Genomic DNA, 24388 nt, shown 5'->3' with positions numbered 1-24388 from the left:
ATTATTTTTACATTTAAAAATAAAAGTTGAACAGAACTAAAAGAAAACCCCTAAAGGTCATACCTGCAAACTTTATTTACTTTTAAAGGTCCTGAGGAGAACAAAGGCTAAACTTCATATTCTTCTGATAACACACGTAAAAAATATCTTAGTTTTACTTTATTTTTTCTTCCTTTGAGTGTTAGTTTTATATGATGATACAGTATCACCTCATATATAATATCAAAACAGTCACTTTAATTCAGCTGAAATTGTTGCATTTTTATGGCAATGACATATAAAAATAATCAACTGGTACTTGCACTTTATTCATAGTCTGTAACACATACAGTACTTAAGGCAGTCATGGAAAGAAAAAAAAACCAAAGTATTTGTTGATCAAGTTGGAGGTTAAAAGCCATGTACTAATTTATTCTTTACAAGATTTATTTTTTCAATAATTGCTATTCAAATGAAAGCACAATACGTCACCTCCTTCTCATCTGCTGCCAATCCTTCCGTGAGGGGAGCATATAGGATCATGTAACCTGTGGCACCCACTACTCCATTCCACTTTGCTCTCATGCTGCTCTGTGACACATCGTACAATTGCAGATCCGATGCCATTGGCAAGGCAACTACAGTGGAACAAGAGATGGATGCTTCAGTTGTCTCACTTGAACAACCAGCCATTTTTCAAACAATTTATTTTACGCCAGGAAGCAAAGGAATATAGTTATCTCCAGTCATGGAAGTGCTGTCTGTATGCCACAACTATGTTTAGTACATAAAAGAACACAGAATTAGAGAAACAAGGAAATGATGACCTAACCATTTCTAACACCAGGGCAGAGTTACCCCTTACAAAGCATTTCAGCAATTTGTCCTAAATGGCTTTGAACATTTCAAGTGGGAGGATTTCTGTCCTTTAAGCACCAAACGATTCTGTTCAGATCTCACGCTTCCTTCTCCCTGATCTGCAGGAGGATGACAAGTCACTTGGTCATCCTCCTGGGCACAGCTGCTATTAGGAACAAGTAGCAGTCCCCAGAGGTGGCTCTTTCTGGCAGTAGTTCCCAAGCCAGAGCATGGGAGAGACAGCCATGAGGTAGAACACCCTGGAGGAAACCCTGAACAAGCACATTGTGCACATCAAAATATTTTAACTACAAACTGTTGTGTGTTTAAGGCCTGGACTGTCCAAACTAGCTCCTAGGCCTATATCAGTGGGATTATGCAAATATAGGCAAGATCATCCATTGCAAATCATGGCTAATGCTAACCTGGTGAGTACAGCTAAGCAGGCTGAGCGAAATTCAAACATGATTAGGAGCTTTACTTGTGAATTTAAGGCACTGATACCAGAACACAGCACTAATGTGGGTTCCTGAATATTTCTTTGTATATCTGTAACTCTTTAGAGCAGCATTTTGCACTTCTCTGACTGTCCTCACTTTCTGCCTCTCACAGAATATCATCCCAAGGACTCTCCACTGCTGTTAGTTACATCATTGATGGATCCCACCAACATATCCAGTCCCTGGAGAGGTATAATGGAATATTAGTGGCTCTTTTAGAACTTCTACACTGAGAATAGTCCCTAAAATGACTCCAAGGGTCTGAATGAAACAGAAGGCAATTGGTAATTGATATCAAACATTTCCTATTAGGAACTCAGAGAGACTGTGATAGGCTGCATGGTAAGCTTCTACAAAGCTGTTTTGCATGTTTCTGAAGAATCTGATCTGCAAACACAGGTTCAGCAACTAATTCTAATTACAGCGCTATTAGTTCACAGAGCTCCTCTAATCTCCTTGTCCAAATGAAAATTGCAGCCTATCTAGCTGACATCTCCAAGGAGTAGTGTATCTATTACATTATGTTCAACAAGCTTGAACAGAGCTCTTAACTTCATACAAAACATGCCAGCCTTGTCCCTTCTTGTTCATTGAAGCTGTTCACTCAGTCTGTTGTTCAGGTCTGTAAACGTGGGTAAAACTTCAACCCAGGCCTCTCTTTAGGTTTCCACTTCCAGGTTACCCATCTATCTTCACTTCCAAACATTTCACATTATACCTCCATCCTATTTAAACCCTTGTTGATGTGCTGACTTACATTCTCATGAATTCACACAATTCCTCTAATTATAGAGAGAAACAACCCATAAAACATTTTCAAATGTACTTCACTCTCCTTCAGAGCTCCACTCAGACCTCTGATACCTACAGAAAGAAACTACATGTTGAGATATTCTGAAGGGACTTCCTACCACATTGTCTCATTCCTATTTAAACTGCTCCAGGATAACAGAGAATGTATCCATCACCTGTCTTTTTCCACATTTTGATTCTAAAAATCTGCAAGGAAAGTATCCTCTAACTTATGACTCATATTTTAAGTCACAACAGGAAATCCTAGACACTCTGGCAATATAAATAATAATTAATGAAGATGTGACTAGAAATTAAACAAGTGGTCATTTGTACTGGAATTTTCAGCTGAAGAGCTCAGAATTTCAAATGTAAATATCCAGTAGATAGTGCTGATTTCCATCCTGGACAGTTACCAGAGTATCCCAATACTCTGGTAACACAGGGATAACTTAAACCTACTAAAAACAATTGGAATAAACTAAACCAGGTAAAAATATATTTCAGAGAATTGCAGAATCATTCAGGTTGGAAAAGACCCTTGGGATCATCCAGTCCAACCATCAGCCCTACTCTACAAAGTTCTCCCCTACACCATATCCCCTAACATCTCATCTAAACAACCCTTAAACACATCCAGGGATGGTGACTCCACCACCTCCCTGGGCAGCCTATTCTACTGTCTGACCACTCTTTTTGTGAAAAATTTTTTCCTAATGTCCAGTCTAAACCTCCCCTGTTGGAGTTTAAAGCCATTCCCCCTTGTTCTGTGATAAGAGACCAGCACCAACCTCTCTACAATGTCCTTTCAGAGAGTGAAAGGCCTCCCCTCAGAGAGCGATGAGGTCTCTCCTTAGCCTTCTCTTCCTCAAACTAAACAGTCCCAGCTCCTTCAATCGCTCCTCCTAAGATTTGTTCTCCAGGCCCTTCACCAGCTTCGTTGACCTCCTCTGCACTCGCTCCAGCTCCTCAATATCTCTCTCTTATTGAGGTGCCCAAAACTGGACACAATACTCAAGGTGTGGCCTCACCAGTGCAGAGTACAGGGGGACTATCACCTCCCTACTTCTGCTGGTCACACTATTTCTAATACAAGCCAGGATGTCGTTCCTTGGCTTTCTTGCCCACCTGGGCACGCTGCCCGCTCATGTTCAGCTGCTTGTCAATTAGAACCCCCAGATCCTTCTCTTCCACTCAGCTCTCCAGCCACACCTCCCCAAGCCTGTAGCGATGCATGGGGTTGTGGTGGCCCAAGTGCATGACCTGGCACTTGGCCTTGTTGAAGCTCATCCCATTAACATTGGCCCACCGATCCAATCTACCCAAGTTTCTCTGTAGTGCCTCCCTATCTTCATGCAGATCGACAGTCCCACTTAACTTGGTGTTATCTGTGAATTTACTGATGATACACTCTATGTCCTTATCAAGATCATCAATAAAGATGTTGAACAGAAATGGTCCCAACACCAAGCCCTGAGGAACACCACCTGTGACCGGCCATCACCTGGATTTAGCTCCACTGACCACCACTCTCTGGGACCGTCCATCCAGCCAGTGCTTGACCCAGCAGACCGTTTGCCATCCAGGCCATGGGCAGCCAGTTTTTCTATGAGAATTCTATGGGGATTTTTATGGGGATATTTGCTGCAAATTAAAATGTGAATGCATTTCATACTTATTTCAAGTTAGAAGTGACTAATAAATCAGAAACCTTTCTAATTATCTGTACAATATACATACTGAACGTGTCTAGATTTCACATACCTGTAAGGTATGTTCAATGTTCTATATGAACAAATGTGATTGGTGGCTATTTTAATCTGTCAGTATCTCACACAAAGGCAGGAATGTAAGCTACAGTTTTCCATAGTTCGCCATTAGGATAGTAAAAAATACTTTCAAACTGCAGGTATTTTAGTATTTGGAGTGATTAATCAGACTATTACTTCCAACACACTATCAAAGACAGCTGTATTAAATGCTTGATGCTGCATGACCTTGGGGTGTCATCTGATCAGACCTCAGAAAGACAGCAGGACTGGGCTCCGTCAGAACTTGACTAGGTGACTTCAAAGGAATACCAGGTGCAATATGAAACAAACCTGTTGGCTCAGTGTGTGATTGTTCTCTCTGCCTCAATAAATTAAAACAGGTCCTAACACTGTGTTATGGGTTATAACATGGCTGGAGATGACATTTTTGGAGACTCAAACTAAAACTGAAGTCTCAATTTTATATGATCCCACTTTATTTTCTTTTCAGATTGGGAAAACTAGCACTGACACAGAATCAAAGAACCATTCGAGGATGAAAGGCACCTCTTGAGATCATCTAGTCTAACTAACAACTAACTTCCCTGACAGTCAGGGTCAGCTACAGCAGGTTGCACAGAACCGTGCCCACTTGGGTTTTAAATATTTCCAGAGATGCAGACTCCACAACCTCTCTGGACAACCTATTCCAGAGTTTCACCACCATCAAAAAAAAAAAATCATGTCTTTTTATCTTCAGATTTAATTTCATGTTTTAATTTGTGCCCATTGACTCTTGTTTTGTCAGTGGGCACCACTGAGAAGAATCTGGCTGTCTCTTCTTCATTCCCTCCCATCAGGGAGATTTTTACACATCGATAAGATCACACTGAGCCTTCTCTCCTCCAGGTTGAACAGCCATAGCTGTTTCAGCCTCTCCTCTTATGAAAGATGCTCCAAGCCCTTAATCATCTTTGTGGCCTTTCACTGGACTCACTCCACTAAGTCCACATCTCTCTTGTACTGGGGAGCCCAGCACAGGACCAAGCATCCTGGTGTGGCCTCATCAGCGCTGAGCAGAGGGCAAGAATCACCTCCCTCAACCCATTGGCAATCCTTTTCTAATGCAATCCAGAAGGCTCTTGGGCCTTCTTTGTGACAAGGCTGCATTGCTGGTTCACAGTCAGCTTGTTGTTTACCAAGACACACAGGTCTTTCTCTGCAGAGCTGCCTTCCAGATGGCCACCCTGCAGTGTATACTGACACATGGGTTTATTCCTCCCCAGGGGCAGGACTTCCCTTTGTTGAACTGCACAAGGTCAAACATGTTTTCCCCTTAATATATCCATGCTGACTAATTCCAATCATCTCCTTGTCCTACATGTGTTTGGAAAAGTGTTTCAAATATTAGTTGCTCCATCGCCATCCCAGGGATCGAGGTGATAATGACCAGCCTGTAGCTCCCCAGATTCTGCTGCATAAAGGATTGACATTTGCTTTCTTCTAGTGTTCAGGAACTTCTCCCAGGCACCATGACCTATCAAGGATAATCGAGACTGTCCTCACAATGACATAAGCCAGCTCCTTCAGCACTCACAGGTGCAGCCCATCCAGTCCCATGGACTTAAGTGCATCTAGTTTGCTTAAGTGCTCCCTGTACTGGTACTCCTCAAATGAGGGTAAGTCTTCCTTTCTCCAGAATTCCCCATTGATATCAGCATCCTGGGATTTCTGAAGGCCATCTTAACTGGCAAAGACCAAGTCAAAGAAGGCACTGAGTAACTCAGTGTTTTCCACTTCACTTGTCACCAGGTCCCCTGTCCCATTCAGGAGTGGACCAATGTTTTCCTCAGTCTTCCTTTCACTGTCTATGCACTTGTAGAGTCCGTTCTTGTTCTTCACATCCCTTGCCAGATTCAGCTCCAGGTTGGCCATGGCTTTCCTAAACTTACCCCTGCAAGACCAGACAGCAACTCTATACTTCTGGATCATCTGCACCTTCTCTCTCTTATACACTTCCTTTTTATGTCTGAGTTCCTTGCTTATCCATGCCTGCATCCTGTCACCTTTGTTTGATTTTCTACTTGTCAGTATGGACCTTTCTTGAGCTTGTAGGATGTTATCTTCGGGTATCATGCTGATCTTCTGGATCCCTCTTCTCTCCAGCACATCTCTGAAGAGACTGAAGACTGCTATGCTGAACTCCAGAGTTGTGGTCCTGCTTTCTGCACTCCTCCCTCCTCTTAGAACCCTGACTTTCACCATCTCATGGTCACATTAGCCAAAGCTACCTGTGACTTTAACTCCTCACCCCCCCATCAGTTCTTCCTTGTTTTTAAGTATCAGCTACAGCAGCACACTTTCTCTTGCTGGCTCCCTGATCACTTGTGTCAGGAAGTTGTTGTCAAAGCACTGTAGAAATCTTCTAGATTGCTTTAGCCCGGCTGTGTTGTTCTTCCAGCAGATATCAGCTATTGATATATTACACATTGACTTCCTGGCTCCTAGTTTGAACTAAAAAGTTACTCTTCCATTCCTAATATCTGTCATATCTACTGAAAATGTAACTGTATTTTGTATATAAATACATATAATTGATACAATCAACAGCAGCACATTATCTCACGTACAAGCATAGTTTTCATTACAGAACCCAAAACTGTAAATTTATCCATTCTAACAATACAACAAGTCACCATTTTACAGCCAGAAAATAACTGAGTAATTTGGAAAGAACTTACTGAAGTTACCTTGAAATCTTTGGCACTGGTGGGAATCACGTGCAGGTATTTCTGGTCCCACCTAATCCTCCACTCATGAGATCATCTTCAGCCACAAACCTAATTTATAAAGCTTGGCTCCATACCCAAACTATAGGAATGTTCTAATCTAGGGTTCAATACAACCAACTTCAAAGTTCAGCCCAGAGATAAAACCTTTCTCAGTGTTTAAATATCCACAGAGCATTTGGACTTAGGAACTTAGCCCAAAATTAATTCCAACTGAAATTAATTTAAGGCAAATGCATTAAAAGACTCTAAATTGAAAAAGACTCCCTCCTGTATTTCTTTTTCACAAAGACTAATGCTTACACAGTGTGATTAAATGCAGACAGTCAACCATGACGAACATGATAAGGATACTTACGTGTAGTTTCAGTTCCACGGAGGCCCTCACTAGCAGCATTTGAGTATATAGCAAATACAGCTATTTGGTATTCAGTTAAAGACATCAGGTTTTTCAGAACTGCCGTTGACAAGCTTCCATCTACCACAACCTGTTTAGAAGAAACTTCAACTAAATGCGCATAAAACAAAATAACTATATTACTGTCAAATCAATCAATCCCTCTTTCAGACAATTTTTACACTGGCATCTAAGAATCAATGTACTAAAGTTCAATTCGTAAATCAAATTTGCTTTTGCTACCTTTATGTACAGCGATGCATCTGAAAAAAAAAACAGAAACCATATACATAATCAAAATGTTTAGCTGATATAAGTAGCCTTTTAGATCAATGGAATTGCTTAGATAAATAAAGTGTATGGAATAGTTTAAAAGTGTCTATTGGGCACTTTTTGATCTAATTACTGTATCATCATAAATATTTCTTTAGTACTATATATGCACACACACAGTACTTCAAATTGACATTAACACATATCCATGCTAAGCAAGTTTCTAGTACAAAAAGAAACAAAATACATCCTTAGTTAAATCCTTTTGCTCTTCTGCCTTTCCATTCAATTTTGTAAGTTGTCAGCTGAAGCCAAAAGCTTCATTGCACTTTTTCCCATCTCCAAAATGCCTAAGCCCTATTCAAATAAACACCTCTCTCCAAATTTTCAATGACCAGTTGTAGATGTCCCAAAGTATACACCCATATCATCTTCCTTTTATGAATTACTTTTTCTTAGAACTGAAAATATGGCTTACCATCAGCTCCTACCTCTTCTGTTCCTGTAAACAGAATGGTGCACAGAAAGTCTATACAATTGGTTCGAGTAACCGTATATGTAAACAAATGCAGGTAGATCACCCCAGCCCCCAGAAGTGCTCATTGTTATAGCACATTTACTTTAAATTACATGACAGAAAAGCAACCTGGCTACTACCTAACCTTCACCACCGTCCAATGCGACCGTATCTCCTTTCTGTGTTGGGCTTCACAGCCCACATAGGGAATTTCAGGGTAGGTTTAAATAAGACCATGGATTTTCTGTCTTGTTACTTCTTGTGGTTGTATTAAAAATTTCTGGGAAGCTTTTCCTCCTATTACCTCTTCCGGTTGTCCTCCTCGAGTGGGATAGTACACAACCCTGTATTTTTCCACTTTGCCTGGTGCATGCGTCCAGCTAACCCGGAATCCTCTAGCTGTTACCTCAGATGTGACCAAATCCGAAGGAGCCCCAAGTGAAGCAACAATTGTTCCTAGGTTAGAGACAACACATATTTTTTATTCCCCTCTGAAATATAATTATTTGGTTTGTTGTATTTGCTGAAGCTCCAAAGATCATTCCTCATCAGAAAATCAAATAATTGGCTACTGCACATTTATTTAGGTCATTTTCAATGGAAACAAAGAACTAATAATAATGAGTACTGAACATAAAATTTTCACTGGAACTAAGCCTCCCTGCTCTTTCATAAACCTTTATATGAAAGAGACAAAAATACAAAACTAAGCCTTCTGTCCTTCTTCCCATCAGTCTTTCAAGTCCTTTGTTTCTGGGTGTTTTTTTCAGGCTCCTTTCCTCCCAGTCATGAAAAACATTTAAGTACATATACAGCTGTGATCTCCTGTGGTCCTCTGCAGGTTGGAAACTGATATGCTGCCTGTCAGCAGATTGAAGAGATGTAGTGAATGGTCATCTTGTCTGGCAATCATTCCTTTCCACAAAGATGTCTCATGTCTCTATGGTTTTTCCATCCTCTCCCTCTCAATTTCCCAACTGACTGCTTACTCCCCCCACAAGACACAGTTAATATTCTGTATTTCTTCCAGTTTCCAGGTGAATAAAAGAAGGAAAAGATGAAATGAAGCCTTACTAATACACACTTTCTCATTGCACAGGTAGAAATATGTGTGAAAGACAGCCTTCCTTACTGATATATATTACAAGCTTATTGAAAAATCACTCAATATTTCTGTGATATTATAGAATCACAAGCCAAGCAATACAAACAAAACCCAATGAAGTCTTTCAGAAGGAATTTCCTCAGGTAGGACTGTTTCTCTGGCAAACTGCGACATTTTTTCATAGCCATTTCTTTTGTTCAGCAAAAAAAAAAATACTGTAGTCAGAGAAGGCTTTTATATAAGATCAATTTTCTTCACCACCATCTTTTCTTATGCCCTGAAATATATTTCCTGTGCGTTAAATATGAGGAATAAATCCATCACCAGGAAGGGACAAAGCAATCTTAATAGTTGAAAATTTTGAAAACTTATGAGACAATTAAAAACATTAAGTTTGGAGATGGAAAGCACAGCACAAACATAACAATTCCATGTGCAGCTGTTAAAGTAATTCATCCCCAAAATTGTGTATTATAAAAAAAATTTCCTTATCCACCACTTGGAAATAGTTATGGCAGAATGAATGTATACTTTTTCATTTTTTGGTACTACCAAATACCATAATATTTACCACTATCAAAGACAGAGAGCAAAAGATAAAGATATCAAAGCAAGAATAAAACACACCTAGGAAGATAACTTCCCTGACAATATACTTTCTTGTGAGCAAAAGGATATACAGCATGAGTCAAGTGCCAGAAGCCTGCAGGTAACAGAAGAACTGCAGGTATTTGGAATAGGATTTGTAGCTCTAAATTCATACTAAGTTACATTACATCTTGTTTCTTATTCACCTTTGATTTCCTTTTCCTGTTCCTCTACTCGTGAGCACACTGTTCTGGTAAGACCTTCAACAATGGTATGCATGAAGTTAAAGTCAGCAACATTGTAGACATGCGTGCTGTCAGGTTCAGAGGCAATCTCTTTGAGTTCATTTATATCTGCATTCTTTACACCTTTCATTGGAAAGAAAAATAAAGAAAATAATTGCAACAAAAAAGATTTTAAAAAGTTAAAAAAAGATAATTCTTCCTATTTGTTTTAACGACCAACTGCAGATTGCTCTGTTGTTAAAATGTTACTTCAAGACGTTAATTTCTGCCAGCATAACTGGCACTTTTTCAGCTGTCTCCTGATAATGTAGCATCCACGTATATTGTTAAATTCCAGTTATAGCAGCAATGATTTGGAGAACATATTAAAGAAGATTTAAATTAATGATGATACATACTGGATACAGACAGAAAAGAACACTTCCTTAATGTAGAGGGCAACACATACAAATACACCAGAGTGTAATGGGACATAATATATGGATATGGCAGAATACACACCAATAGCAAACAGCTCGATGCCAGCATCTCGTAGGTTTTTAGCAGGAGGGATAACATCATCTTGGGACTTCCCATCAGTGATCAGTATACCAATTTTAGATACTCCAGGTCTTGCACCTGCTTCAGCCTTAAAGCTGTTTTCCAAAATGTAAGTTAAGGCAAGACCTAAAAAAGGAAAGATTTTAAGAGACTTTAAGGGGAAAAACGTCCATTAATTTTGTTAATATCACAGTGTTTATCTTTCCATTCAATTTAAAAATCTGGAGAAATCTTTTAATGAAGAATAAGTATAAAAGAATTTATTTACTGAAAGATTAAATTCCAACAAACAACCGAAACTACAGAGAAGGTGACATTAATCTTTAGCAGCCTTTTGATCAATCGATGTATTTTAAACTGGCCACGGAAACCTAAATTGATCTTCCTGTGAATGCATCATCTTTTCTTTCCTATTCTTACTTTGTAGAGTAAGAAGTCCCCTCTCCTTCTACCTACCTTGCTCATATGAAAGCACATGCTCTGGATGGCTTAGTAAATCCCCATACTACATACAATCTTACTTTAATTTGTTTGGTTTTTGTTTGTTCTTTCCAATTTACAAGCTGAAGAAAAGCTTAAATAAAGCTTAGGGAGAATCTGATTCTAATAACTGCTAATTATTTAAAGGGAAGGAAGAAGAACAACTTCAAGACAAACGTCACGATGAGATCCTATCTGAAAACTTAAGTCTCCCACAGCAAAGGTTCCTAACTCACCTTTTCTAACATCCATATAAAATAATCATGATAATTTACTACTTGCTACCTCACAGTAATCTCATTCCTAGACTCATACTAGAGTCCTTCTGTCCTTTGTCCCACTGCAATCAATCCTTCTACCAAAATAAAGGCTGTTGCAGAAGAGGAGAATCTTTCACATTCTTTCTCCCCTTCCCTCCCTGCCAAAAAAATAAAAAGGCAGCAATTTACTTAAAGCCATGTCTGTGTCTTTGGATATATCATTCTCCTGGCAAGACAGGCAATATTACTAACTGCTGCTTTGATGATACTGGAATTGTATTCAGAGACTGTATTTTTCCCAGGTTGACAGGCATCTCCCATTTATCCATCACTAAGTGTCTTCTGGGGCTTCCGTGCTCTAACTACTAAAAGGTCAGTGGAAATCTAAAAGCCCCAGGTGATCATTTGAAAAGTCACTATTGCCAGTTGTCAGATATTAAAACAACATTCTTTCCTTCTCCAGAATAAATCTCTGTGCATGAGCGCTATGAATGGATTTTGCATTTTCTTCCTAGCAGGTAAAAGATTTTACTTTCAGCACAGAGAATTCATGTACACTTTGTTTTACGAGACCCTGTCTTGACCAGAAAGACTCCCAGTGAAGCCAATGAGTCAAGCACTTCAGAAAAGACTTCACTGACATTGGATAAAGCCATTAGCAAGCTGCAAAAACCCTACCCTTTTTGCCTTCATAATAGGCACTAACACTTCCTAGTCTGTGAAGCAGAATATGTTTTTTAATAAAAGGCAAAAGCTAAAACGTACACAGTACCTGTTAATGTATTCCCTCCCTTATACGGTAGATTACGGACTGCATCCAAAACAGCATCTTTTGTGCCATAGGCATTCAAATGCCATTCAATTCGGGGATCACCACTGTACTGTGCAAGACCTAAAGAGCAGAAATTAAGGTAATCCATTAGACAATAAAGCATTTTTTTCCAAGTACATTTTACATACTTGGTTACCAATGGCTCATAGTAAGCTAATCACAATTAGCTTTGCTACCACACTAGAAAAACTGCATTGCTTAATGCCAAAAGAATAGTATAAAGTTGTTCTTAGTGGCAACTCCTCAATTTATTTTCAAAACCTTTCTTTCAAGTGCTAAGGAAAGTAAATGAGAAAGAGTACCCAACTCTTTCAGAGTTTAGTGATTCCAAGAAATTGTTTTTTGAAAAAGAAGAATTTTATTTAATATACATTTGAACAGACTAAAATATACGTAGCTGAACAGAAATATAACATCTGAGCCAGTTTAATCCATGCGAAAAAGCCATCCATTGGCACATTCTTCCTCCAAAAATTAAAGTGCAAGGGTTTGATCTAATGCTGACTGAAGTCAGTAAGACTCTTTCCACTGTTTTTTCTTTTCCATTGACATTGCATTAGAGTTTACATAAGCTGAGTATCAAAGTAAACTGTGAGGAATTAATACTACAAGCATTGCAGCAGCATTACTCTTATGATAGAAGTGCTAGTTGCAGGTGAGGATGAATCTTGCACAAATAAGTAGCATTAAGCTGTTAACTATCCTGAAATAACAAAATGTTCACATTGCTACAGAAATATTAAGAAAAAAATACGGCACCTTACCTACTCTTGTTTTCTCAGATCCCACATTAAAAGCAGAAACCAGATTTTCCAGGAACAGTCGAACAAGCCTGAAATTGAATCTGCCAATACTCCAAGAACCATCTACCAGTATCACAATATCTGCAATTGCTGGAGTTTTACAGGTAAACAGGTTTCCTGTAAATCATTAAAATGAAAAAAATATTGTTAATTCAACAATAAAATTGTAACTTAATAAATGGATACATTCCTCCTCCCACTAAGTTTAATACTTAAATCTTTTTTCCATGGGTAAAGCGAGAAATAAGCAAAATCACTAAATGTCTTTGTTCCAAATTCAGTAATAGAACAGTTTGGCCATTATCTACTTCAGCTCTTTCATTAAGATGTTCAAAATTACTGTTAGGAGACCCATGAAAAAGAAATACTGCTTCTAAAAATACAATACTCCAGATAGAAAAAAGTAAGGGTCACATAGCACAATCAAACCAGCAATCTATTTTCATTCTCAAGAACATACATACACAGTATACAGTTCACGACACTTAACCTTAGGTGTAGACAATGCTGAAAGCTATCTAGAGATACAGACATCCAAAACAATTATCAAGACACCTTTTATAGCTAACATAGAAAAGCAGGTGTTTCTATACATCTCAACAACTCTGTAGAAAAACTTCTTTAGCTGTCATTGTAGAGTTCTAAAGCTAGAAGTGAATCTCACCCCGGGAGTCTAGAGCAAAACTGAAGGTCAACAGACTATGCTGTATTAAACCTAAGTAGGAGGCAATCAATACAGCAAAGGGAAAATGCAAAAACCTCAGATTCAAATTCACAATCTCTATGAGAACTAACACCACGTGAAGATTTAGTCTTATAGATATATGGAAAAGCACACGAAAATAAAAGAGCATTAAAAAAGCAACAGAAAAGATCTGATGAGAATTAGCAGAGATGCCTATTAAGTCTCCAAGGTTTAGGAGACCAACAGGGAAATCAGAGGAAATGGCAGTAGAGATTAGACACAAATTGCAAGATAAGCCAACTAAAAGGTCGTTAGGGATACAGATTCTTAAAAAATAAGAAGCCTAAACAAAAGCGCCACATTCAGTTTGAGGAAAATGACAGGAAGGGAAGTAAGAGAAAGGAAGAGGTTTCCATAACCTCAGACAGAATTGCACATCCCACAGAAGTGGCTGCATTACTGTAAAAAGTAAGGTTGCGGAAATAATGGATTCATATCGTAGGGAGGAGAAACAAATAAGTGATGTTGTAACATCTATATGGTGTTGTAACAGCTATACAAGAGCTTATGTTTAAGTATAAAAATAGCAAACTCCCCACCAGCTTGACTATAGAATAAGGATGGAAGTAGGAAAGTCAAAGCAAAGCATGTTAGTAGAAAAGGTATCATGCATCACAAACCATTTAGGGATGAAAATCATGTCCCTGAATACAGTCAAAAAACTGCAGAATAGGGAAGTAAACTGCAGCCCGACTTTTATCATAAATTTTTTCAGGATCCACAAAATAAATTAGTTGACAAAGGATGCCAACACCTAAGGTGGTAATAACAGGAATCACCAAATACATTGTTAGAAATAAACTGGTCTTGAGCAGAGATGTTCAGCGAAAGAAGTAATTCAGTGAGAAAAAATGAAAAAGGTGCTTGCATTAGCTCACAAGCAGCTCTCCTGTTACAAAAAGGGAGCAAACCACACGGTTAGCAACTTAAAACTTTAACACCATATTATTAATGACAATCTTTTCATTAAAAACAAAATTATAGTCTCACAGGCAAGAACAATCTGATGTGCAGAAGGTCTTCAAACAATTGGTAATAATTGAGTTAGATTTGTACTGCAGTGTAAATCCACTGAGCAAGAAATCAAATCCATAAAATTATAGTTAATGTCTTAAACGTGTACTAAAAATGTTTTTAGAAGAGCAGGGAACATTTCCTACGTGCAGCTAGCAGTGCAGAATAAGTTCTAAACACATGACAAAAATTCCACTTACAAAGATGCCAAAACAAATATTTTATTTTAGTTTTTACAGTACAAGACAACGCTATTTGAATTGGCAACACATTCTAATGTATAAACAGTGGGGAACATTTAGTAAGCATCAGAAAAATGATCTTAATTTGGAAGATAAATCCAAAGGAGGTCCAAATCTTTGTATCACTGAAGTCAACAGGAAAACTTCCCTTGATTTCAGCAGGATTGGAATTTGTTTTATGATTTAATAGGAAGTTACTGGTCATGGCAAAATTCATGTTTTAAGTATCTTTGCCAAATAAACTTCCTGTTAATCAGCCTGCATTACTGGCAGTATTTGTCTTCCATTAACACGCAGTTCAATTGTGCCATTCTCACACTGGCCATGATTAGCTGCTTAAGCTTCAAAAGAATTAAACCGCTACTCAACACCAGTAAGAATGATAGAACTGGACCCCCAATTCACATCCAAGCAGCTGTACTACAGCACAGATGTACCTTTTCAGTATGATCCCAGCAGTTTAATCCTATAGCCCAGTGAGGATAACAGGAGTTGTGTGGCTGCATTTCCCATCTCTACTTCTAAAATCTTATGCTTGCTATGAAACCCAGTTAGTATCCTAGGTCTTACTCTTTTCATATCAAAAAGTTTTGCCTATAAGGCTTCTTTAATCCTGTAGTGATGGCTTTGTGAATGAAACCTTTTATTGGTTTTAGTAAATCCATTCAGTGAAGCAAAATCCAAAGAACAAAGAAAACAATAAAGGCATTCCTTTCAATATTTTATTTCCACATCATCAGATCAGTGCAAATAGTATCATTCAATTATTTTTTTGTTAAAATAAAGCATGTGTGGTTTGATCCAAGATTGTACTGCAATGTCACAGAATGTGAAAATTTGATTCGTTCTTCGTAGATAGGAGATACTTGTTGAATCTTTTCTGCATAAAACATTTAGCTTTTGTTACTTCTGTACACCCACTATTTGCTTATGTTTTCTCCTTGTTGTACTTAATAGAATTGTAGAAAGTTCCCTAAAACGGAATAAACAACAGTGAGATATTAAACAGAATAACATGCTGTATAGAAATCTTTAAAACCTGATAGGAATACAAACACCATATCATCCTAGCTTATAAAACTAGTCTAAAAGACACAGTATGTAGCAAGTAATTTATGCACCCCACTGGGATTAGCCAGTTCCATTACCAGTTCTGGCAAATGTCTTTTTCAATAATCTTTCCATACAACCATACATGGTCATAAATTCCTATAGGGTTTGAGAATAATTTTGAACATTTCAGCTATCTAAACGTAACTTTAATAGGCAATTTTCTCAAAAACATTATTTAAAGGAGGATGACAGCATATAATTCCATATAAAAAAAGCTTCCAACACTCAATGTTTTAGCCCACTACAAGTTTCAATACTTGATCAGATTGTGCATATTTCCCCTTTTACTTGGTCATCAAGAAAACAGTAGTGAAAGAAGGTGCCACTTTCCTCTGAATTACACAATACTCACCAGTTTCAAGAGCAGGACAGTAGAGAGGAGACCAGTTACCTAATTTTGTATAATGTTTCCTAATGTTAAATAGATAGCATTATTCTACTTCAAATACTGAATTCCACAACAATAACAGAGCCTGCAATTTTTAGGTTAGAGAAAATTACAGAATTGCAAACATCCTAAAGGCAGAAAAGACCTTATATATTTTACACCAGCAACTGTCTTCAGTGCATCCACCTACAAGGAGTGGAGAAGTTTGATAAGGAGAAAGTAAAAAACTAATGGACTTTCTATAACAAATTTACAATCTTCCTAGTGTTATTTGGCAGAAGGAACTTGCCACTCTTCCAGGAAGCTAACTGAGGAGGAAGAGGCGTGATCTGCTCATTTCTGCATGTCACAAATGAAGGCATAGGCTCAAAACTTCACCTCCAAAGACACCAGCATACAACCACCAGCAATGCATTAGGACAAGATATTTGCACAAAACTTACTTCAGTATTGCCAACAGTCATATCATCACCAAGAATTTTGGTTCCTCTGTGTCAGGGAAACCTTTCAAAGAATAACCAGCATTGAAGGAATTTTGCATCTACCAAATGAAGTTTCCTCCCTTTGATCCTTCAAGCCCCCAGACTTTAAAGGTGATGCATTTGCTTGCAATTGGAACGTGCAAGTGCTATAGCACTATCAAGACTCATGTCAAAGTTTGGCTGAGAGCGAAGCCAATGATGGCAACACTGAAAAAAAGATCCAGCTTTCTGGGGTAGAGGGAGAGTTATTGGAGCCTGCAAAACATGACCCTTAAGACGTCCCATTGAAGGGAACAGAGTACAGAGTGAGGACCGTGAGGGACTCTGGCAGTATGGGGGATGCACAGAACAAAGCACGGTCTGCAATCTTCTGTAAACACTGACCACCTCTCTGAAGCTTCATTTTGAACCTGTTATTCTTTCTCACATGCATTCAGTGAGCAAGAGAGCAATGTTAAAAAACAAGTTTGACCAAAAAAACAGCAAGCCTTATTAAACATAAATACAAAACTATGATTTTTAGACTAAAGTAGTGGCTCTTTGATTCTTGGAGTTAATACTACACTTCGAAAGTTCTTTGAAAGGCAAAAGGAGAAGCAGCAAACACAGGCACTGCCACCCGGCAGGACTCAATGCCTTAGAAGAACCAGTTCAATTTGCATGCAGTTATGATACATTTTGCAGAAACACATTTGATATTTTGCCTCCCCTTGGTATGAAACTGTTCTCATTTTCAAGAGCCAAAACACACACTACTTCTGCTAGAAGAAGTTAAGACTATAATTCTTTCTGAGTCTGCACTATGTCGTTTCCTTTCTTACTCCCTGTCACAGTGGAAAAGTCAAATAATGGATGTGGAAAAAGAGGAAGAAAGTTCAAGTGGAGGTCAGTAATAATACAGTATGAATGGAAGACTCGTTCATGGGGTAACAAAGCACAAAAGGCAAGAAGCTTGATGACAGAAGCGAGTGAAAACTACCTTGTGAATAAAGCATGAATGACAGAGAAAAGTCAGTCCTCCACTCTCACTGACAGCACCACAGCTGAGCAGAAGCACCACTGAGGGCAAGGGTAATATAAATCTGTATCAGCAAACTGTCACTTCTTTTAAAAAAAGGGTTAAAAAAATAGGGACGTGAGGCAGTGTTCAGCTCCAAAATTCAGCAACTCATGCTTCTGACATTGATATTATTGCACTGAGCTGGTGATATCATCATTGCACTTAGACCTCAGTTTAACACATCCCATATGTCAGGCTACGGACCAGACAAATGCATACAACATAACTGCTTTTCTTTGAACTAGATCCAACCATAGCTTGCATTTGAAGGACTCAAATGCTGGAACATCATTAGGTTGAAAGAGCAGCCCAATGAGGTTAGAAGTTTGTCCCTGCTTCCTAGAAAAAAAAAAAAACAAAATAAAATAAAGCAGCCAGCCCTTTCCCATGCACCTTGTTCTGTTCCAGGAAACTAATATAGCCCAGCTGGCAGACCTACAAATTTGTTATTTGGAGGAGTTTGAATATTAAGATTTACTGAACATGTTGTGTCTAATCATGTCACATCTGACTGTGAATGCTGTAGTTCAATAATTTTACTTCTTTCAAGAAGTACACAGCAATAAATAAATGTTATTATTTAAAGTACATCTTTTGAATTTAAAGCCACAAAACTAATTAAAGCAATAGCTGATAAAACACATTAATTGCTTACATATACTAGGGATAATTCTCAAGCATAAGAGAAGGAAGCATACAGCCATTTTCCGTGCATTTACATCTTAACTTTTTAATTTACTTGAGAGACAGAATAAATATAAAAGGTAACTACGAAAGAAAGTGCTGATGTTTTCTGGCAGACCGTTACTGATTGATAGCACTGAAGCACTTCATGTCTGCAGCAGCTTCCCAGATAGCAACACTACACTCTCTCGGTCTGTGTACCTAGATAGAAAAATATGTTTTAAAATCCCCCTGCATTTAAACTGAGAGTTCAAAACATTTATTTTAATTTCTCTCCCAACAGGCAACATGTCAACACAGAACAAAGCACACTGCTGAAATCTTTCCTGAAATTGAAGTTCAACGTGGCAATATACTGTGTCCATTTAGTCATAATGATTTACACTGAAGATGATCCACAACCCTCCTGTAAAGTACATGAAACCTAAAAAACTCTTCTGCAGATTACAGTGATAATTCTCTACTTCTCTTTGCTCTCAGTTCTGCATCCGAGTGCATGAATGTTTTAAATGAAACAGCTGTCTCAAAGTCTAAATTACTTTTCAAGGCAGAGAACTATAATTTTTTATTAATATGGTCATATTTATCCACCATTGCTATGTAACAAATATGCCAGGATTTAAAACGGTTATTTTTCCCTTTGCTTTAGTGAAGTATGAAATCCCCAAGACAGTTTTCTCTGGCTACGTAGAAGGCAGTTAATCAGGGGGCTGAAGACAAAACAGGCACTCAGAAATCCTCAACATTAATTAAGCTGTATGTATATACCCTCTAAACCATGATAAAGAGCTGATCTGTACTTGAGCTTGTGACTAAGTTACAGCTTTAACACAGCAAGTAAAGAAACAGAAAAAAGCCTGCCTGAGAGAGCAAGCTGCATATCTATGAAAGTCATTAACACAGAACTATTTGAAAATTAAAGTGAACTGCTACAACACTGTTACATATATAGATCCAGGTACATATGATGTTGTGGCCAGTGTGTCCAGAAACAAAAAAGATGGTACAATACAGTTACCGTGCAGAAGACTTTCAAACTCAAGTCCCTGTATTACCTTCAAGCATTTCTTGAAATTATATTATCACAATTTAACTGATGTATATGCTTGTATAAATATGCTGTGGTCTTCAGAAGCATCACTAATTTTGGATGCCATGTGTCAATCCACAAAAGCTCGGGATGAAATTCATGCCCTCTTGAATGTAGCAATTCATCTGTTGTCTAATTAGCAGAGATGTCTGAGTGAACACTCTATTCTGAAAAAACTCTGACTCCCAGAATCACAGAGTAGTGGAGGTGGGAAGGGACCGCTTGAGACGGTCTAGTCAAACTGCCCTGCTCAAAGCAGGGGTAATTACAGCAGATTGCTTCGGGCCACGTCCAGTCAGGTTAAAGAGTCTCCAAGGATGGAGACTCCACAACCTGAGTAATCTGCTCCTGTGTTTGACCATCCTCACAATAAAAAAAAGTGCTTTCTTTGATTAAATGGAATTTACAGTCATTTCAGTTTGTGTCCGCTGCCTCTTGTCCTTTGACTGGAAACCACTGAGAAGAGTCCTTCTCTGCCTTCTTTACTCCTTCCAGTGTGTATTTTTACACAGTGGAAAGATATCCCTTGACCCTGCTGTCCTCCAGGCTGAACAGTCCAGCTCTCTCAGCCCCTCCTCTTATGAAAGATGCTCCAAGCCCTTAATCATCTTCATGGCCCTTCACTGGACTCACTCCAGTAAGTGCACATCTTTCTTCTACTGGGGAGCCAGCCCAGCACTGGACACAGAACTCCATATGTGGCCTCACCACGGCTGAGTAGAGGGGAAGTATCACCTGCTGGCAACCTTCTTAATGCAGCCCAGGAGGCTGTTGGCCTTCTTTACAACAAGGGCACATTGCTGGCTCATCGCCACCTTGTACACCAAGACCCTCAAGGCTTTTTCTGCAAAGCTGCTTTTCAGCCAGTCAGCCACCAGCATGTCCTGGTGCCTGGGGTTATTCCTCCCAAGGGGCAGGACTCTGCACTTGCCTTTGTTGAACTGCACAATGCCCTGCACGATGCCCCTGTTCGCCCATTTCTTCAGCCTGCTGAGGACGCTCTGAATGGCAGCACAAACCTCTGGTGTAACAACCATTCCTCCCAGTTTTGTACCATCTGCAAACTTGCTGAGGGTGTGCTCTTTCCCACATCCCAGTCCTCACCTGATTGTAGGTTCTCATCTTCCTCCCACATCATTCCTATTTTAAAGCTCTTCTCACCAGGCTGGCCAGCCTGCTAGTAGAGATGATTTTGCCCCACTTAGATGGATCACATCTCTTCCAAGCAGCTATTGAGCCTCAAAGAGGGTCCCATCGTCACAGAAACCTAAACCTTGTTGCTGACAGGAACTGCAAAACTAGTTGTTGACCTACAGGATCTGCCCAGACCTCCTCAAGCCCTTTCCCCTTATAAGTGGTATCAAGAAGAAGACCACCAGAACTCCCATGCCCTTGACCACTGCCCTCAGAGCCACACAGTGGACAGTTTGCCACCCAGTGCAAAGAGACCTTGGCAACAGGATTATCATAATTAGTTTCCACCTATTGAATTCCCGATCTCTTAAAACATGTGTTATTAAGCAAAAGCAGACAAATATTAAAAAAAAAGAAGTCTTCCTCGGGGGATTTGATTTTGTGATTGTTTGGTTATGTCTCAATGAGCAATTTAAAAGAAGCTCAACAGTCTGCCACTGCACTGTATTGAAGTACTGATCAGTGGGCTAAGCAGCAATAAACACACCACAGATATCTTTTTCTAAGTGAGCATTTAAGATAACCTTTGATTTTCTTTTCCTCTAGTTCACAGACTTTAAAATTCCTCTCATCCACTAAAGTAATTATTCCCTACTATAAACAAATTACTAAATAGCCATGTTACATATTTTTCCCCCTCAGGCAGATTACACTGCTGTCTTCAATCCTGCAACATTTCTTTCTGTCTGAGATTCCAGACTCTTCCATTCACTTATTATGTCTTTGGTCTTGTACTTACAGTACCATACAGCTAGACAGATAAAAAAACGCATATAGGCACATCAGTTATGAAATATCATATAAGGTGGATAGTTAATTTTTTAAACTACAGAAGAACTAATAATAAATCTCAAAATAATTTACTGAATATTTTCTTCCATCCAATGCCACTTATAGCTACTTTTCTTTAGTGTTTCAAAGGCTTTAAAATGACAAGTCTTATCTCCAAATACAATCGCATTTTTAAAAAATAAAATTAAAAATCTAATGTAGAACCTTATCCTAAAGACTTCAGTACAGGGGTTTTCTTAACAATTTCACTCTACAGAAGCAATTTTTTAATCTTGAATTTACAGACATGAGAAAAATACTAATCTGATTTTACAGAAAAGGTCTGCCTAAGACTCTAATGATTACATTCATATGATATTTTTTAAAACATCTTCCAGAAACAATGGAAAATTTTAAATTCACTCTTACAGATTTAGAATTTGCACTGAGGAAAAGACAATTATTTTAATTAATCTTGACAAATTACTGGCCACTACCCAAAGTATACAACTGTTAAGGGAGCTGTCAAAACCAAAGGAGAGTCCTATCATGAGGTACTGACTATGCTTAGACATCTGGGTTTATTTTTAGTTTGGACAGTAGTTACTTAGCAATTTACAATAACCATAGTCAAAATGAAACTGCTGGCCCTTAACTAAAACCATGTACTTCAATATGCATACATACAGTTAAACCACCCTGATGCCTGAAAAGCAGGGTGAGGACAATCATATAAAAATGTATTAAAATATTCCTATGGAGCTCAACAGAGGGTCTTTTTATTTTTTTTCAAAGAAAAAATATTCAATATTCAATAAATAATGTATCTAATATTCAATAAGCATTTTTTTCAGTTGTTGTTGCTCAATTTTTTCCAATAAACAACAATTGTGGCATAATTACATTCTATTAGATCAGTTTTAGGGTTTCCTTCAGCCATCTGTTTCCTTTTCCCAGACTAATAAAATACTAACAGTTGCAAGGCTGGCAAAGGACGTGACATTCTGTTGAGACAAAACACGAGTTTCTGAGAGTCATTTTCTTTTTTTTTTTTTGAGGTACAGTAAACAGAACTGCACCATCAAAAGTCATAAAAGCATCTTAACCAACCTCTAACAGATATATCATTATTGCTTGCAACTGCTGCTTTATTACTACTTCTTGAAGAACAAAAAAACACTAAACTGCTCTCAAGGCAGAAACACATGCCATAGTTTGACACTACCTCCCCACTCCCTAGGTACTGAGCTAAATTTGGATGTTGAGTTTGAAAGGTCTTGAGGATATGGAGAGGGGAGATGAGATATGGGGTAGAGAGACAAGGAGTGAGATATGAGCACTATTTCACAGGCCACAGCCAATTTAGTCTTTTTGAAGAAGCCACCAAACCCATGCTCACAATTTACAGTTTTCCTTCCTTTATCATACTTTCTAGAAAGATCAGTGCAAAAGATCAGAAATTTCATCACAGATTTTTAACCACATAAACAAACCAAACCCAAGCAAAGACCCTGCTAAGACTAACATTTACTTTTGAAACAGCTGGCTGCACCACTATGCAGCCCTAATTCTGTGAACTTTCCTACATACACGGAAACAAAATATGCTCAGGCACCAAGCTGGTGCTCCAGAGAAGCTCCTTTGAGGATTCCAGGAGAGCAGAGTACAAGAATACCATGGCTCCACTTACTGGGGAATAATGAGGCAAACAAACACTTCATGAGCTAAAGACACACACACAAAACCCAGAAGTCAGATAAGAAAACAGGACTCCCTCATTATATGCAGACAGACTAGTACGAACAGTACAGCTAACCAGACAGGCAAGAACACCTTTGAGGTGGAAAACATGGACCACTCAGCCAGGTAAGTAAGTTCTGTTTCAGCTACTAACTAGCATCTTTTTAATCAAGGGGCATAGCTCAGTTGTAACACCAAGGATTACTCAGAACACAGGGCACCAGGCAAAGGGTGCTGACCACGAGACAGCCCAGAATCAGAGTCCTGCACCAACAGGTCCAGAAAGAACATGAAGACCTCAGATATATATGCAGTGAGGGTGGAAACGACCCTGAAATCATCTCTCCTCTATACAAGCTCCTGCGTGACGTTGATCAACAGTGTTAGTATCAGATGAATGAGATAGACTGTGAAATAAGACTCCCCTCTCTCAAAGCATAAGGAACAGCCTTGAAAGGGAACTTGTACAGCAGACAGCTGAAAAGCAAAAGATTCGACACCTTCTAGTTGTATTCAAGACAAGGCCATCTCAGGGATCACAGTGCCTGAAAAAGAGATACCAAAACATTAACCTTAACCTCCCATTTTGCTGTCCAGAGCACAAAGCAATGTAGCTTGTTCATTGGGGTATTCAATGCAACTGGAATGCAAATCAATGCATGATGAATGCATCAATCCTTTATGATTGTAGCTTTCTTATAACAGGGTCTTGGTCTTGCACTTCAGTGTTTACTAATGTGTCTGTTACCACCTCCCCAAAGTTTTTTTTTGTTTTCCCTTCAAGGTTGCCACAGAAATTTTAAAAACTGCCCAGAGTTTCAACTTGTTACTATGTAGCTTTAGTCTCAAAGACTGGTAGTGTCTTATATCAAAGACAACATCACTCATGAGATACTGAGATATTTGCCTAGAATATATACATAGTCATGAGCAATCCTACAGACTTCAAATTATGAAAATTCACACTGCCAAATGATGAAGAACTGTTAAGGAGTGTCTCAGCATGGTAGTAATGAAAGTATTTCAATAATGAAACATGTCAACACAGACCCTGAATCTGACTTAAGGTAACAGTCTCTTGATGCCAGCAGAATCCAGCCATGCCAGCACACTGTGGATTGGATGGATGCTCAAAAGCTAATAACTTGAAGAGATG

At 38.6% G+C, this 24388-nt stretch overlaps 1 protein-coding gene across 7 annotated transcripts in view; it reads right to left on the bottom strand.

The window, feature by feature from the left end:
- COL14A1 (collagen type XIV alpha 1 chain) overlaps nucleotides 1–24388 on the bottom strand; it is a 127427-nt gene that overhangs the window by 77783 nt on the left and 25256 nt on the right. For all 7 annotated transcript variants that reach the window (XR_012631297.1, XM_074887238.1, XM_074887201.1 and 4 more), the window contains exons 6-12: nucleotides 12671–12826; nucleotides 11847–11966; nucleotides 10296–10460; nucleotides 9756–9917; nucleotides 8161–8312; nucleotides 7028–7157; nucleotides 472–617 (exon numbers count right to left, since the gene is read on the bottom strand). Coding sequence is in view for 6 of the 7 variants with exons in the window: in XM_074887238.1 (XP_074743339.1) it covers nucleotides 472–617; nucleotides 7028–7157; nucleotides 8161–8312; nucleotides 9756–9917; nucleotides 10296–10460; nucleotides 11847–11966; nucleotides 12671–12826 (1031 nt within the window). In the remaining variant the exon portion in view is untranslated. The remainder of the gene's footprint in view (nucleotides 1–471; nucleotides 618–7027; nucleotides 7158–8160; nucleotides 8313–9755; nucleotides 9918–10295; nucleotides 10461–11846; nucleotides 11967–12670; nucleotides 12827–24388) is intronic.

This window comes from Strix uralensis, chromosome 1 (assembly GCF_047716275.1).
Source record: "Strix uralensis isolate ZFMK-TIS-50842 chromosome 1, bStrUra1, whole genome shotgun sequence".
Classification (NCBI taxonomy): Eukaryota; Metazoa; Chordata; class Aves; order Strigiformes; family Strigidae; genus Strix; species Strix uralensis.
Note: the sequence above shows the minus strand (reverse complement) of the source record. Positions and strands in the feature narration are given on the sequence as shown.